Here is a 16,520-nt window from a genome sequence, read left to right on the forward strand (position 1 = left end):
TCAAACTCTTCCAAAACAAAACAAAACAAAACCCCAAACAAACAAAAAAACACACACAGAAGAGGAGGGAACACTTCTAAACTTATTTTATGACGGTAGTATTTCCCTTATACCAAAACCAGATAAGGACACTATAAGAAAATAAAATTACAGGCCAATATCCCTGATGAACACAGCTTCAAAAATCCTCAACAAAACATTAGCGAGCCTATTTCAACAATACATTAAAAGAAGACAAACCATCATCAAATGGGATTTGTTCCAGGGATGCAAAGATGAGTCAACAGTGCTAATCAATGTGATATAACATGTTAACAAAATGAAGGATAAAAACCATATGATCAAAATAGATGCAGAAAAAGCATTTGACAAAATTCAACATCCATTACTGATAATAAGTCTCAACAAAGTGGCTATCGAGGAAAGGAAGGTCCAAATAATAAAGGCCATCTATGACAGGCCTACATCTAACATCATAGTGGTGAAAAGGTAAGAGCTTTTCCTCTAAGATCAGGAACAAGACAAAAATGCCATTTTCACCACTTTTATTCAATATAGTACCAGAAGTCCTAGCCACAACAATTAGAAGAAGAAAGAAAAGCCACACAAATTAGAAGTGAAACTTAGTATTTGCAGAAGACATATTATACATGGAAAACCCTAAAGACTGCACCAAAATACTGTTAGAACTAATAAATTCAGCAAAGTTACAGGATACAAAAATCAATATACAAAGATCTTTTGCCTTTTTATACACTAATAAGCTATCAGAAAGAGAAATTTAAAAAACCATCCCATTTACCAGTGCTTCAAAAGGAATAAGATAATTAGGAATGATTTAACCAAGATGGTGAAAACCTGTACACTGAAAACCATAAGACATTGATGAAAGAAACTAAAAGAGATATAAAAACAAATAGAAAAATATTCCATCCTCATGAACTGGAAGATCATTGTTAACATGTCCATACTATCCAAAGAAATCTACAGATTCAATGAAATCCCTATCAAAATTCCAAAGCCATTTTTTCATAAAAATAGATCAAACAATGCTAAGACTTGTAGAGAATTACAAAACCCAAAGCAATTTTAAGAACAAAGCTGGAGGTATCATGCTTCCTGATTTTAAACTGTATCACAAAACAGTATGGTGTTGGCATAAAAACACACAGATCAATGGAACAGAATATAGAACCCAGACATAAACATATATGGTCAAATTATTTTATGACAAAAGAGCCAAGAGTATAGTGGGGAAAGGACAGTCTCTTCAATGAATGATTTTGGGAAAACGGGTCTACTATCTTATACCATATACAAAAATAAAATTAAATGAGTTAAAGACATAAATAAGATCTGAAACCATAAAATTTCTAGGAAAAAAAACAGGTGGTAAGCTCTTTGGCATAGGTCTTGGTGGTAATAGTTTGGATTTGACATTGAAAGAAAGGCAACACATTCTGGGGAAGATGGCAGATTAGGAGGATCCTATGCTCACCTCATTCCAGGGATACCCCTAGATAACCCCAAAATCAGTGAAAATAACCCAGAAAATGAACCAGAGACCAGCAGAACAGACCCTCCACAGTGAAATGTAGGAAAGAAGCCACATTGAAGAGGGGAAGAAAGGTAGAGATGCAATCAGGAGACAGAATGACCTGCAGGACTGCCCATGGGAGGGAGGGTTACTGTGAGCAGGAAGAGAGGAGAGGAACAGACCCCACACAAGGTGCTTCAGGCATGGAGGACCAGCACTGGGAAGAAAAATCCCTGTAATATTTGGCTTTCAAAACCACAGGGCTCTAACTTCACAAATTCTTATAGTGGGGCTCAATACATGAAACTTTAAACATCAGTGGCTCAGGTGTGGGAGAGCCTGAAGGCTACAGGAAACTGAATCCCTACCCTTAAAGAGGCAGCACTTTGAAAAATACTTGGATTATATGGGGAAAAGATCAGTTTACTCCTCTCATAGCATGTGCTAGAGGGGCAGGGATCTTCGAGAGATTTCTTTAAGAACAAAAGAGCTGGAGGGCCCCATTTCCTACTCAACCCCTCCAACCTAGATACACAGATACCTGCAGGACCAGCACAGCACCAACACTCCTCACCTATCTGGCTAACAGTAGGCCCTGGCACTTTGATGGCACTGTGCACCTCTCCCCCCACCCCCCATGTTCTCCTATGGACCCACCCCTCCACCACACCCTTGACAGGAGTCCATCCAAAGTGGTGCCCCAAGTGCAGCAGTGTCCGAGCCACCCCAACAGGGGCTAGCACCACCCCCAAAGTGTCTCCTGCCCTGGGGACAGGGGAAGAAAACCACAAGTACCAGTTCAACTTTGGCCCCAGCAGTGGACTAGGAGCAGACATTTGGCCTGACTGCAGGTGCCATCTACCAATGAGAGCTTCTCAGGGTCTAACACATCGAGAGTACCCTGCAGTTTGGTGCAAATGTCTGATCTGACCCAACTCAAGCCCAAGATGACCCCAGACTGGCCCTATAACAACACAGGAACCAAATCCTGCCCCCAACAGGCAAACAGGTTCTGGTAAACAGGGTACATTGCACGCAGGGCACTACGAAGAGCAAGAGATATATCCGACTTTCTTAACACATAAACAGACACAGAAAGTTAGGCAAAATGAGGAGACAGAGGAATAGGTCCCAAATTAAAGAATAGGGAAAAAATCACAGCAAGAACACTAAAATAAATATGCCTAATAGAAAATTTTAAGTAATGGTTATAAAGATACTCACGGACTTAAGAGTGGAGGACCTCAGTGAGGCCCTCAACAAAGAGAAGGAAAACATAAAAAAGAACCAATCAGAGATGAAGAACTCAATTGAAATTAACAATATGCTTGATGGAATAAATAGACTACAGGAAGCAGAAGAACACATCAGCAACCTGGAAGATAGAATAATGAAAAGCAATCAAGCTTGGGATGCCTCGGTGGCTCAGCAGTTGAGCAGCTACCTTCAGCTCAGGGCATGATCCCGGAGTTCCAGGATTGAGTCCCACATCAGGCCCCCTGCATGGAGCCTGCTTCTCCCTCTGCCTGTCTCTCTCTCTCTCTCTGTCTCTGTCTCTCATGAATAAGTAAATAAAAAATTTTTTAAAGAAAAGCAATCAAGCAGAATAAGAAAGAAAAAAGAATAAAGAATGAAAATAGATTAAGGGAACTCAGCAACACCATTAAGCAGAGTAACATTTGTGTTATAGGGATTCCAGAAGAAAAAGGGGCAGAAAATTTATATGAAGAAATAGCTGAAAACTTCATGAAGCTGGAGAAGGAAACAAATCCAGATTCAGGGGGCACAAAAATCCCCCAACAAAATCAACCCAAGGGAGTCCACACCAAGAAACACAGTAATGAAAATGGCAAAAAGCAGTGATAGAGAATTTTAAAAGCAGCAAGAGAAAAGAAAACCATTACATAGAAGGGAAATCCCATAAGGTTATCAGGTGATTTTTCAGCAGAAACCTTGCAGTCCAAAAGAGTGTCATGACATATTCAAAGTGCTGAAAGGGGAAAACCTACAACCAAGAACACTCTTCCAGTGAGGCTATCATTCAGAATAGAGGAGACATAAAGAGGCTCCTAGACAAACAGAAGTTAAAGGAATCCATCACTGAACTAGTTTTACAAGAAATGTTAAAAAAGGAATCTTTTAAGTGGAAAGGAAGGACCATAAGCAGGAGTAAGAAAAGTAGGAAGCGCAAAAGTAGTAAAATTAAATTATAAAAATCAGTCAAGGGACTCACAAGATCAAAGGATACAGAGTTTGACACCACATACCAGACAGACTGGGGGTTGGAGAGGAGAAGAGTACTTATAGAATGGATTCAAACTTAAGGAAACATCAACTTAGTATGCATAGATGTTATATATTAAGTCCAATGGTGACCACAAACACAAAACCCCAGAAATACACATGCAAAAAATAAAAAGAATCCAAGTATATCACTAAAGAAAGCCAACTTACCATGAGAAAAGAGAGCAAAGGAAGAAAGGAACAGAGAAGAATGCCATAAGAGAAGTAACAAAATGGCAGTAAGTACACACCTATCAAAAATAAGATTGAATGTAAATGGACTAACCACTCCAATCAAAAGACATAGGGTGTAAGAATGGATTAAAAAATGACTCGTGTATATGCTGCCTACCAGAGACTCATTTGAGACCTAAAGACAAATGCAAATTGAAAGTGAAGGGATGGGAAAAAAAATTTATCATGCAAATGGAAGTAAAAAGAAAGCCATTGTAGCAATACTTCTATGAGACAAAATAGACATTAAAACAAAGACTGTAATGAGAGACAAAGAAGGACACTATATAATTATAAAGGGGACAATCCAACAAGAAGATATAACAATTTTCAAATATTTATGCATCCAACATGGGAGCGCCCAAATACATAAAGCAGCTAATAACAAACATAAAGTAATCAATAGGAATACAATAATGGTAGCGGGCTTTCACACCCCATTACATCAATGGCTAATTCAACCTAACAGGAAAAAAAAATCAACAAGGAAACAGTGGGTTTCAATGACACATTGGACCAGATGAATCAACAGATATATTCAGAACATTCCATCCTAAAACTGCAGAATACATATTCTTTTCAAGTGTACATAGAACACTCTCCAGAGTAGATCACAAGTCAGGACACAAAACCAAGTCTCACAAATTCAAAAAGATTGAGGTCATACCATGCACCTTTTCTGACCACAACATTATGCAACTTGAAATCAACTATAAGAAAAAAATCTGGAAAGAAACAAATACATGGAGGTTAAATGACACGCTACTAAACAATAAATGGGTCAAGAAAGAAATCAAAGAGGAAATGACAAAATAATGGGTGACATATGAAAATAACACAATGGTCCAATGTCTTTGGGATGCAGCAAAAGCTCTTCTAAGAGGGAAGTAGATAGAAGTGCAGACCTACCTCAAGAAGCAAGAAAAAAATTTCAAACAACCTAGCCTTACAGCTAAAGGAGCCAGAAAAAGAACAAACAAAACTCAAAACCAGTAGAAGGAAAGAAATAATAAAGACTGGAGTGGAAATAAATGACATACAACCTAAAAATACCCAATAGAACAGATCAATGACACCAGAAGCCGATTCTTTGAAAAGATCAATTTATAAACCTTTAGCCAGATAAATCAAAACCAATGGAGAGAGGACTCAAAAGCAAAAATCATGGGGGAGAAATAACAACCAACACCACGGGAAAAAAAAACAATCATTTAGAGAATATTACAAAAAATATATGCCATGAAATTGAACAACCTAGAAGAAATGAAGAAATTACTAGAAACATGGAATGTCCCAAAACTGAATCAAGAAGAAATAGAAAATTAAAAAGACTGGTAACCAGCAATACAACTGAATCAGTAATCAAAAAATTCCCAAGAAACAAAAGTCTAGGGCCAGATGAGTTCATTTAAAGAAGTGTTAATGCCTATTCTTCTCAAAATATTCCAAAAAATAATGCAGTGGGAAAGCTTCCAAATTCACTCCATGAGGCCAGCATTAATATAATGCCTAAACCAGATAAAGACAACACAAAAAAAGAAGTATAGGCCAGTATCTGATGAAAATTGATGCAAAGTTCTCAACAAAATATTAGCAAACCAAATCCAAGGATACATTAAAAAAATCATTCACCATCATCAAGTGAGATTTATTCCTGGGATGCAAGGATGGTTCGATACTCACAAATCAATGTGATACATCATGTCAATGAGACAAAGTATTAAAACCATATTATTACCTCCACAGATAAAGAAAAAGCATTTGACAAAGTACAATATCAATTCATGACAAAAACACCAAAACCCAAATAATCCAATTAAAAAATGGGCAGAAGACTTGAACAGAAGTTTTTCCAAAGACAACATACAGATGGCCAAGAGAAACATGAAAAGATGCTCAACATCACTCTTCAGGGGAATGCAAATCAAAACTACAATGAGATATCACTTCACATCTGTCAGATGGCTAAAATCAAAACCACAAAAAACAACAAGTGTTGACAAGGATGTGAGGAAAAAGGAAATTCCCTTGTGCACTATTGGTGGTAATGTAAACTGGTTCAGCCAGTGTGGAAAACAGTATGGAGGTTCCTCAAAAATTAAAAATAGGATTACCATGCAATCCACTAATTCCACTACTGGGTATTTACCTGAGGAATATGAAAACACTAATTCAAAAAGATATAAGCACCCCTGTGTTTATTGCAGCATTATATACTATGGCCAAATTCTGGAAGTAAACCATATGTCCATCAATAAATGAATGGAAAATGAAGATGTGAGATAGATATATAGATATATATAATGGAATATAATACATATATAAATACATTTCACATATATATGTATGCATATATATGGATATGGATAAATAGATGTATAAAATGGAATATTAGCCATAAATAAGAGTGGAATCTTGCCATTTTCAGCAACATGGATGGATCTAGAGGGTATAATGCTCTAAGTGAAATAAATTAGAGAACGACAAATATACGATTTCACTTCTATTTGGAATTTAAGAAACAAGACAAACAAAAAAGAGACAAACCAAAAAACAGACCCTTAACTGATGGTTAAGGGAGAACTGATGGTTACCAGAGGGGAGGTGGATGGGGGTGTGTGAAATAGTTGATGGGAATTAAAGGATATACTTACCAGGACGAGCACTGAGTAATGTATATAATTGTTAAATCACTATATTGTACACCTAAAATTAATATAACACTGTATGTATACTACTGTAATTATACAATTAAAATTTTTTAAAAGGCAAAAAAACGCCAAAACGAGTACAAACCAAAAAGCTCTGCACATCAAAGGAATCTATCAATAAAATCAACATGTAACCTGCTGAATGAGAGAAAATATTTATAAATCATTTATCTGGGATCCCTGGGTGGCGCAGCGGTTTGGCGCCTGCCTTTGGCCCAGGGCGCGATCCTGGAGACCCAGGATCGAATCCCACGTCAGGCTCCCGGTGCATGGAGCCTGCTTCTCCCTCTGCCTGTGTCTCTGCCTCTCTCTCTCTCTCTCTCGGTGTGACTATCATAAATAAATAAATAAAAAATTTTTAAAAAAATAAATCATTTATCTGATTGGGGTTAATATCCAAAATATATAAAGAACTCCTACAATTCAATAGCAAAACAATCTAATTAAAAAATGGGCAGAAGACATGAACAGAAGTTTTTCCAAAGGCAACATACAGATGGCCAAGAGACACATGTAAAGATGCTCAACTTCACTCATCTTCAGAGAAATGAGAATCAAAACCACAATGAGACACCCCCTCACACCTGTCAGAACAGCCAAAATAAAAAACACAAGGAATAAGTGCTGGTGAGGATGTGGAGGAAAGGGAACCCTTTGTGCACTGTTGGTGGGAATGTGGTACAGCCACGATGGAGAAGAGTATGGAGGTTCCTCAAAAAGTTAAGAATATAACTACCATCTGATCCATCAATTCCACTTCTGGGAATTTGTCTGAAGAAAACAAAACACTATCAAAAGATATCTGCACTTCCATGGTCACTACAGCATTATTGACAATATCCAAGACCTGGAAACAACCTAATTTTCCATAAAGAAAATGTGATATATGTACACAGTGGATTATTGAGTCATAGAAAAGAATGAGATCTTCCCATTTCCAACAGCATGGTTGGTCCTTGGGATCATTATGGTGAGTGAAATAAATGAGACAGAAGAACAAATACCATATGATCTTACTTCTAATGTGGAATCTACAAAAACTGAAAAAGACAACAAAACCAAAAAGTGATCTCATGGATATAGCGAATAGACATGTCTTCATGAGGCAGGGGTGGGAAGATGGGCAAAGTGGGTGAAGAGGGCCAAAAGGTGCAAGTTTCAAGTTATAAAAAGTCTCAAGTATGTAATGTACAGCATGGTGACTACAGTTAATGAGACTCTATTGCCTATTTGAAAGTAGCTAGGAGAGTGGATTTTAAAAGTGCTTATAAAAATGTATATCTAGGTTTGGTGACAGATGCTCACTGGAGTATTGTGATGATCTTCTGTAATACATATAAATATTGACTTATGATGTTGTACTACTAAAACTAATGTTACAAGTCAATGATAACCTCACTTTTTAAATTATTTTAAAATTTTTATTAATTAAATTAATTTATATGAGAGAGAACAAGCAAGTAAGTGGGGGCAGAGTAGAAGAAGAGGGAGAGAATCTCAAACAGATTCTGCACTGAGTGTGGAGCCCAACAAGGGGCTTGATCCCAGGACCCTGAGATCATGACCTGAGCTGAAACCAAGAGTCAGATGCTTAACTGACTGAGCCACCCAGGTGTCAATGATATTCCATTTAAAAAGAGAGGAAAAGTGCTCGCTTCGGCAGCACATATACTAAAATTGGAACGATACAGAGAAGATTAGCATGGCCCCTGTGCAAGGATGACACGCAAATTCGTGAAGCGTTCCATATTTTTAAAAAAAAATAAAAAATAAAAAATAAAAAATAAAAAGAGAGGAAAAAAGAAAATTCTAGCCCAATGAGTCAGCCCCTGGCAAGTGTCTTGGGGATGTGGCGCCTTCAACCATGTGCTAGGAGGTCACATCAGGAAGAGTGATGGTAACTGGGAACAGTAAAAAAAAAATATGATGAATCTGGTTAAATAGGGAAAGAAAAATTTAAACTGCTAAGTTACTATAACACCAAGTATTTTACCACAATTCACTGAAGCCATCTTCTGTAAGGTGATGGAATTGGTAAAAAGGATAAAAATATGTATTTTTATTATTCTAACTGAACCACCTATGTCAATCAAACCTTTCCTTGAAGGCTCCAGTTAAAATGTCGATCTAAATATGTTGTGGGGGAGGTCACATAGAAACACCTGGATACCAAATATCTTAGCCAACTGAGAGAGGCAAACTGAAGGGGTCCATTAAAATCTGCTTTTTGCTCCTTTTCCCCCCACTTCACATGTGCCTTATAATGCAAATAGTATAGGTCCTCCTGGTAAGGGATGGGGAGTTAATGACTTTTTTCCCCTAAAGATTTTATTTATTTATTCATGAGAGACACATAGAGAGGCAGAGGCATAGGTAGAGGAAGAAGAAGGCTCCACTCGGGGAGCCCGATGTGGGACTCAATTCCAGAACCCTAGGATCACATCCTGAGCCGAAAGCAGATGCTCAAGTGCTGAGCCACCCAGGTGCCCCTAATGACTTCTTTCAAACAGATAACATCTAAGGAAGGCCCCGGGGAGGATGACCAGAGGCAGCCCTTCTATGCATATTCTAGACCAGCGACACTGGACATCTGGACGCCAAAACGCCCCACCCCAGCTCCAAGGAATAACACCTGGGCCCTCATCTTTGTTCTAACTGGTTCCTGGATGCCTGAGAAGCCACATACACCAGTCCACGATCCTCAATAAAATCCCCAGACCCCGAACAAAGGCGGGCCTCCATCTCTTTTCCTTTCTGAATCTCCCCAGGCACTCTACGTGCATTCTCTCTACACCTTCTATAAACTCCACTTTCACCTCCTGCTGGCTTGCATTTGATTTCGATCCTGTGTACGGACAGGGACCCTCTTGGTTGGTCCTGAGGGACCCCACTCTGAGTCCTTGGACTCTGCCTACTGGCATCACAATGATTTAATTAGCAATTTAGCAAGTACCCAAAAGGATGGGATAGAGTCAGGTGGGAGACAACAAACATTTTTTAGTTAAGGGCCAGATAGTAAATATGTTAGGCTTCCGGGGCTGGATGGTCTGTATCCTAACTATTCAACTGTGCCACCATAGTGCAAAAGCAGCCGTAGACAGTGCACAGATGAAAGAGTGTGGCTGTGTTCCAATCAAATTTCACTTGCAAAAGTGATAGTTTGCCAACATAGAGGAAAAGTTGCCTGGTTTATTCATTTTTCTACAAAATTAAGAAATCAGGAAATGTATGCTTGTGTGGTATGTACAGCCTGCAAGGCCAAATTTCCCACACAGTGGGGTCATACAGCCTTGTGATACATGAAAAAGCAAGTCCCAGTGGGGACCCCGGGGGACACAAAGATGGAGGGAGGGAATGTGGCAGGGACTGAGAGCAAAGATGTAGTGAATGGAGTTCCCATCATTAAGGAGGGCACATGAGATGAACACTGGGTGTTATGCGATATGTTGGCAAATTGAATTTAAATTAAAAAAATACAAAATTTTGCATGGTTCTTCAGAGTTTAGGGGAAGCCTTTCCAGTACATGGAAGTGAATACAATTTATTCATTGTATAAATGCTGAAATGAGAAGTAAAATTGCAGCGTTTGATTAAACCAACATTGTTTTTTTAAAGATTGTATTCAGAGAGGGAGAGAGTACACAAGAGCAAGCGAGCACGAGCAGGGGAAGGGGCAGAGGAAGCAGAGAAAAAAATCCCGTGCAGATTCCACCCTGAGCACAGAGCTGACTCAGGGTTCAACATGGGGCTTGATCTCAGGACCCTGAGATCATGACCTGAGCTGAAATCAAGAGTCGGACGCTCAACTGAATGAGCCACCCAAGCATCCCTAAACCAAGATTGTTTTGAGCACTTAGTCTTATTTTTATTCACCATAGTAGATGAAATGCTTTTCTAAAATGCGTGCAGCACCGTGTCTCTGACCCAGCAGAGCATCCTACCTCTTTTGCATATGGTCAGGTTGGCCGCCCTTATTTTTTTTTTTTTTTAAGATTTATTTATTCATGAGAGACAGAGAGAGAGGGGAGAGAGAGAGGCTGAGACACAGGCAGAGGGAGGAGCAGGCTCCATGCAGGGAGCCCGACATGGGACTCGATCCCAGGTCTCCAGGATCACACCCTGGGCCGAAGGCAGCGCTAAACCGCTGAGCCACCCGGGCTGCCCCAGGTTGGCCACCCTTATTGCAAACCAGCTTCTGGACAAAATCTAGCAAGTTCTAGTTCGATCCTTGTCTGTTTCTAATTTTTTTTTTCTCCAAAAGGCTCTGGTTGCCTCATTTTGTAGCTATCAAATTTCCACAGCTGAGAAGGATGCCTCCAACTTTCAGTTGCTTAAGACTCTTCTGGAGGTCTTGTTAAAATGTAGATTAAACCCAGTAGGTCTGGGATCCCTGGGTGGCGCAGAGGTTCGGCGCGTGCCTTTGGCCCAGGGCGCGATCCTGGAGACCTGGGATCGAATCCCACGTCGGGCTCCCGGGGCATGGAGCCTGCTTCTCCCTCTGCCTGTGTCTCTGCCAATCTCTCTCTCTCTCTCTGTGACTATCATATATAAATAATAATAAAACAAAATTTAAAAAAAAATTAAAAAAAAAAAAAACCAGTAGGTCTGGGATGGGGCGGAATTTGGATTTCTAACAAGCTCCCAGGTGATGCTGATGCTGCTGGTCCACAGACCACACTTGGAAAACCACTGGTCTTAAGGACTCCGAGGAGCTCTGAGAGTGGGGGAAGCTCCCTGGGGGTAGGGCCTGGGACCTGAAGGCTCCTGGAATCCCCTCGTCCCTTGAGCCAGCCTCTCAAACAACTGAGTGATGGCCCTCAGCACAGGCATATCCTGGACAGGTTCAACAAAGACCGCGTTAGCTGGGCCCGCACAGCAGGTCGATTACTCTGACTAGCAAAGACAAAGAAACCATATTAGATGGAAGACAATTGAGTTAGCTCTGGGGAGTCGATGGTAATCAGGTTATGCCCTAGAACCAGAAATGAACGGTGGTAGCTCTAAAGCTCCAGTTCCCGGAGTTCACAGTAAATAGATGAAGCACTGAATCTGGCCTTTGCTTTTAATGAAATCACCGGGCCCTTCCTGTTAGCGGTCTCCTCCCCAAGCTGGGCCTGGCTGCAAGGACTCACCTGCAGCATCCCCAACTGCAGCCTGTAAAGAAGGTTCCGGGCTGTGGGTGTGGACACAATGAGGAGTCTCCTTTTCTCATAAAACTGATCCAGAAGTGCAGCTGCTGTTCTGACACCCACATTGACATTCATGGCTGGAATGAGAAATGGCCAGATGGATGAGAAACCCTCTACTTGTTCTGGTTCACCATAGCCTGTGAGGACACAGCATACGCGAATGCAGAAGAAATAAACTCCAAGATAAAATTTCAGGTGTGGGGTTTAAGATTTTATTAGATAGTGAGCATGCTCATGCGAGTGGGGGGAGGGATAAATGGGGGGGAAGAGAGAGAAAGACTATCTCAGGCAGACGCCCCCAAGCTGCCCCACCATCCCCCGCCGATCACGGAGCCTGAGGTGGGGCTCAATTCCAGGATCCCGAGCCAAAGTTAAGAGTCAGCCTCCGAACCTACTGAGCCACCCAGGTACCCCAGTTGTAAGTGGTTTATTTGGGAGATGGTTTCAAGAAGCACCGGATTGGGGAATGGGGAAATGTATTAGTTTCCTCTTGCTGCTATCACAGATCACCATAAATCCAGGGGCTTAACAAACACAAATTTTCCTGCAGCCCCAGCAGTGGGAAATTTCAAATGGGTTTTACTGGGCTAAAGTCCAAGTGTTGCCAGGCCTGCCCTCCCCCCAGAGCTCTAGGGAAGGATTTGTTTCCTTGCCTTTTCCAGCATCTAGAGGCCACCTTTGTCACCTGGTTTGTGGCCTTTCTTACATCTTCAAAGTCAGCAGCGTGGCATCTTCACCTCTCTCTTCCCTCTGCCCCCTTCTTATAAGGACCCTTGTGATTATACTGAGCCCACCTGGAGAATCCAAGCTGCCCTCTGCATCTCAAGACCCTTAACTTGATTACCTCTGCAAAGTCCCTTTTGCCACGTAAGGTAACATAGTCACAGGGCCCAGGGATTAAGACGGGAAAATCTTTGGAGGAGGGGCATTTCCCTGCCTCAGGAAGTGAGACAGGGAAAGAGGGAAAGATGCTCTCTCTACTTTATTATTTTTTTTTAAAGATTTTATTTGACAGAGCAGCAGAGGGAGAGAGAGAAGCAGGCTCCCCACCAAGCAGGGAGCCCCATGGGGGACTCGATCCCAGACCCTGGGAATGAATGAATCATGATTGGAGCCAAAGGCAGATGCCCAACTGACCAAGCCACCCAGGCTCCCCTGTTCTTTCTACTGTAATGTACGAAACTGAAGAACCTTGGACATTTAGCTGATGCTCTACATGTGTGCCTCTCTCTCACCCAATTCTGAAAGGCTAGGGTTAAAGAGAAAGCAAAAAGATAAAGTACCATGAATTGAGGGGGGAAAGTGGAGTACATAAATAAAAGATATGCCCAGAATTTTCTAACTAGTCCAAATTTCACACCATTATCACTACCCAGCTCAATTTGTGTTCCTTGGTAATAAGAGCTGACCTGCATTGGGCACTTACCTGTGCCAGGCACTGCTCTATTCCACTGTTCAATGGGTAACCTCATTTAATCCTTACAACAACTCAAGGTATTATCTTCCTCATTTGACATTAGGAGGAAACATCCTGAATGCCCAAAGGTCTGTGTGACTTTCAAGCCAGTGCAACAAAGCAGGCATTCTGCTGTCTGTTCACAGTAGTGTCCTGGCTTTGCACAAAAAGACCCTTACATTTGTAGGAGGAAAGAACAGGGTACCTAAAGCAGACTCCGCTGATTCACAAAGTCGCTGATGGTGGGGCCCTGGGTTCCCACCTCCGGTTTCCTCTTTAGAGGACATGAAAGAGAAATGAGAAGATGGACAGGGGCAAAGGAGGAGGGTGGATGAGATGAGCTGTCCTAGAAATGTGAGGACCGTTTTCACCCAGCAGATGAAGAGGAGTGGCACGGCACCTGTCAAAGTGCACGCAACGAAATCCTCCCTCCCTGTACTGGGATTCAGAACTGAAGGGTCTTCAGGTTCTGCTGCTCGCTGGAGAGAGGGCTGCACAGGTGGGCTCATACCTGCACAGGTGGGCTCCGTGCCAGACCAAGCCAGGTTGGACTGACAGACTCGGGCAGGGCTACCCTGTAGCTCGTAGCCACCGATGCAGGAGAACTCACAGGTGGCCCCGTAATTATCGCCGTCACTGGAGCACTTCATGTAACCGTTCTCCGGGGCGTTGAGCTTGCCACAGCGCCGGACTGTAGGGACACAAGGCCAGAGGGGGCTCAGTGCTGAGCTGCCCTCCGCAGAGTCATCAGGGAAGACAGGGGCTTTGCAGTCAAGCTTCCCTGCTGGCCTGTGAATGAGTGAGGGGGCAGGTGTGGCTATCTGGACACTGGGTGGGCCTTGGGGTGGTCACTGCTCCTACCAATGAGACCACTGGGATCAAGCAGTTTATGCCCCTGTGTTATAGATGAGGAGGTTGGGCCCAGACGAGTAAAGAATAAAGATGGTTAGTAATTAGCTGCCCAAGCCACGAGGCATAAAATAAATCCTAGAAGTCTTTTTTTTCAGGGAGAACAAAGGTTCTGCAATACCAAGCACATGGGTTCCTGGTGGTCCAGCCAGGGGACTCCTGAACTCCTTTATAGAAAGGATTTACAGGCTTTAGCTGGTCACCCAAGGCCAGGGATGAAAACGTTATCGAAATAATATTCCTCTGGGACAACCAGCTATGGGCTCATGCGAGACTAGCTTACTGCTCTCAGACTTCTTAAATAATCTGCCAGCACTGAACCTCATCCGAATTTGTATTGTGAAATTCAGGCATTAAGATGGCACGCTTCCCCTAGCCTCATCATCAGGGGCTAATCCAAAGCCAGCACATATCCCTATGGCAGTGGGCATTCACAAAGGTTCTTGCTTAAGGGCCAGCTTCCCTTTGCTCTTGTAAAGAGAGGAAAAAGCCAATCAGCAGTATTCTTACCTCTCACTTTAACTCGAAATTTGCAAGTGCCCTTGTTCTCAGCTCTGTCATAGACTGTGTACTGGATCTTGTGGTCTCCTTCTGGAAAATTTGAGCCTGGGGGGAGGCCTTTCAGAATAACACTTAAAGGGGGGAGAAAAAAAAAAACAGGAACACCAAAGGTAATCATTAAAGGCCTAACAACAATTAGGTCACTGTGGGCCTAATGATCAAAGGGGATCATTATGGGCATATGTTGAGTACCCACTCTGTACTGGATGTGGAGATACTAAGGGGCAGCCATTAGGCCAGTCTGACTAGAACAAAGATTTCTTGAAGAGCCGACTTTCCTGAGCTTTATTCTGCTTTGGAAGAGCAGTTTGAGACCAGAACATGGGAGTCGCCAATTCCTGGGAAGTTTGGATTCATTTTTCTCACTGGAAGGTAGAACAGAGGATGGGGCAGGCCGAGAACCCAGGGCCTAAGTCCTCTTCCGATCCCACCTTTGTTCCAGGGGAATCCTTAACTACCTCACTTTGGGGAGGATGAGGGAATTTCCTGTGAGGAAAACCATTTCAGACTATAATCCAAGCAGTCATCGGCAATTTGGGCCTGCAGGGGGTGCTAGACTTGTCTCTGGTTTTTTCTTTCCGGTCCAATGGAGGTCTTTCCTGAGCAAAAGGCACATTTATTATGATTCCTTGATTATCCTAATGTAGTGATAACAATGATAACAACAACAACAACAGCAGCAGCAACAATGATAACAGTAGTCCTTTGCACTTACATAAACCTTACATATACATATTTTAGGCACAGTTTCAGGCATTTTACACATATTAGTTTATGTAATCCTCCAAACAACCCCGTGAGACACGGATTATTATTTCCATTTCACAGATGAAGACACTGAGGCACCAAAAGGTTAGGAAACTAGCCCAAGATCACACAGCTAGGGTAACTCTAGCTAGCATCTCTTCTTGGCTGTCTGATGAGACCACCAAGAGGTACGGCATGATTCAATGCCAGGGTGGTTGGTTGGTTTTCCAACAGATATTTAATTTACCTTCTCTCTACAGTTCTTAGCAATGATGAGACTACCTGCTAATAATGAATGTGTGAAATTATCACGGTGACCACTGAAGAGAGCCTTCCACAGAGGTGGACAGGGTGTGTGTTTATAAGGTACGAATTGAAGCACAATTAAAATGCAGATAAACCTGAGAGGGATCATACTTCAAATATGAGTGGCTGCTGACCTCCTGGAGACTCTGTTTCATCTGTGACATGCAAGTAACAGTCATCAGGAGTAAATAAGGGAGCTCACGGGAAGCACTTGTTCTCTAGAACTTTCCTTCTTAGAAGGGGACTGCAGAACAGTAGCTTGGACAAGAGAAATGCCAGAGAAGCAAAGAACCCAAGTGAGAGCTGAAAAGGGGACAAGACAGCCTTCGCTGAATTCTTCATTGTGTCTGGAGTGCACTCCCCACAGCCTCCTGCTCCAAGCCTCTGCTGGTTCGGGGCTGTAGGACTCTGGAAGCAGACAGCTGCTTGGAACAGAAGGCTGGAGGCTACTAAGGTACTCTTTGAAACTGTCACATTTCTAACCATAACACACAGGCGACCCATAAAAATGCCAAGATCTATATCCTAGCTAGACAAACAGTCATTTAGTGACCTGACACTGTGTTGATTACACAGGATTTCAATAG

At 42.0% G+C, this 16,520-nt stretch overlaps 1 protein-coding gene and 1 non-coding gene across 3 annotated transcripts in view; one reads left to right on the forward strand and one right to left on the reverse strand.

Moving 5' to 3' along the window:
* SRPX (sushi repeat containing protein X-linked) overlaps positions 1-16,520 on the reverse strand; it is a 112,599-nt gene that overhangs the window by 23,765 nt on the left and 72,314 nt on the right. For both annotated transcript variants that reach the window (XM_041741614.1, XM_041741612.1), the window contains 3 exons: positions 14,830-14,951; positions 13,922-14,101; positions 11,898-12,031 (listed from right to left, as the gene is read on the reverse strand). In XM_041741614.1, coding sequence (XP_041597548.1) covers positions 11,898-12,031; positions 13,922-14,101; positions 14,830-14,951 — 436 coding nt within the window. The remainder of the gene's footprint in view (positions 1-11,897; positions 12,032-13,921; positions 14,102-14,829; positions 14,952-16,520) is intronic.
* Positions 8,413-8,519, forward strand: LOC121483757. Its single transcript, XR_005985847.1, has one exon. It is a non-coding gene; the product is annotated as a U6 spliceosomal RNA (small nuclear RNA).

This window comes from Vulpes lagopus, chromosome X, assembly GCF_018345385.1.
Source record: "Vulpes lagopus strain Blue_001 chromosome X, ASM1834538v1, whole genome shotgun sequence".
Lineage (NCBI taxonomy): Eukaryota > Metazoa > Chordata > Mammalia > Carnivora > Canidae > Vulpes > Vulpes lagopus.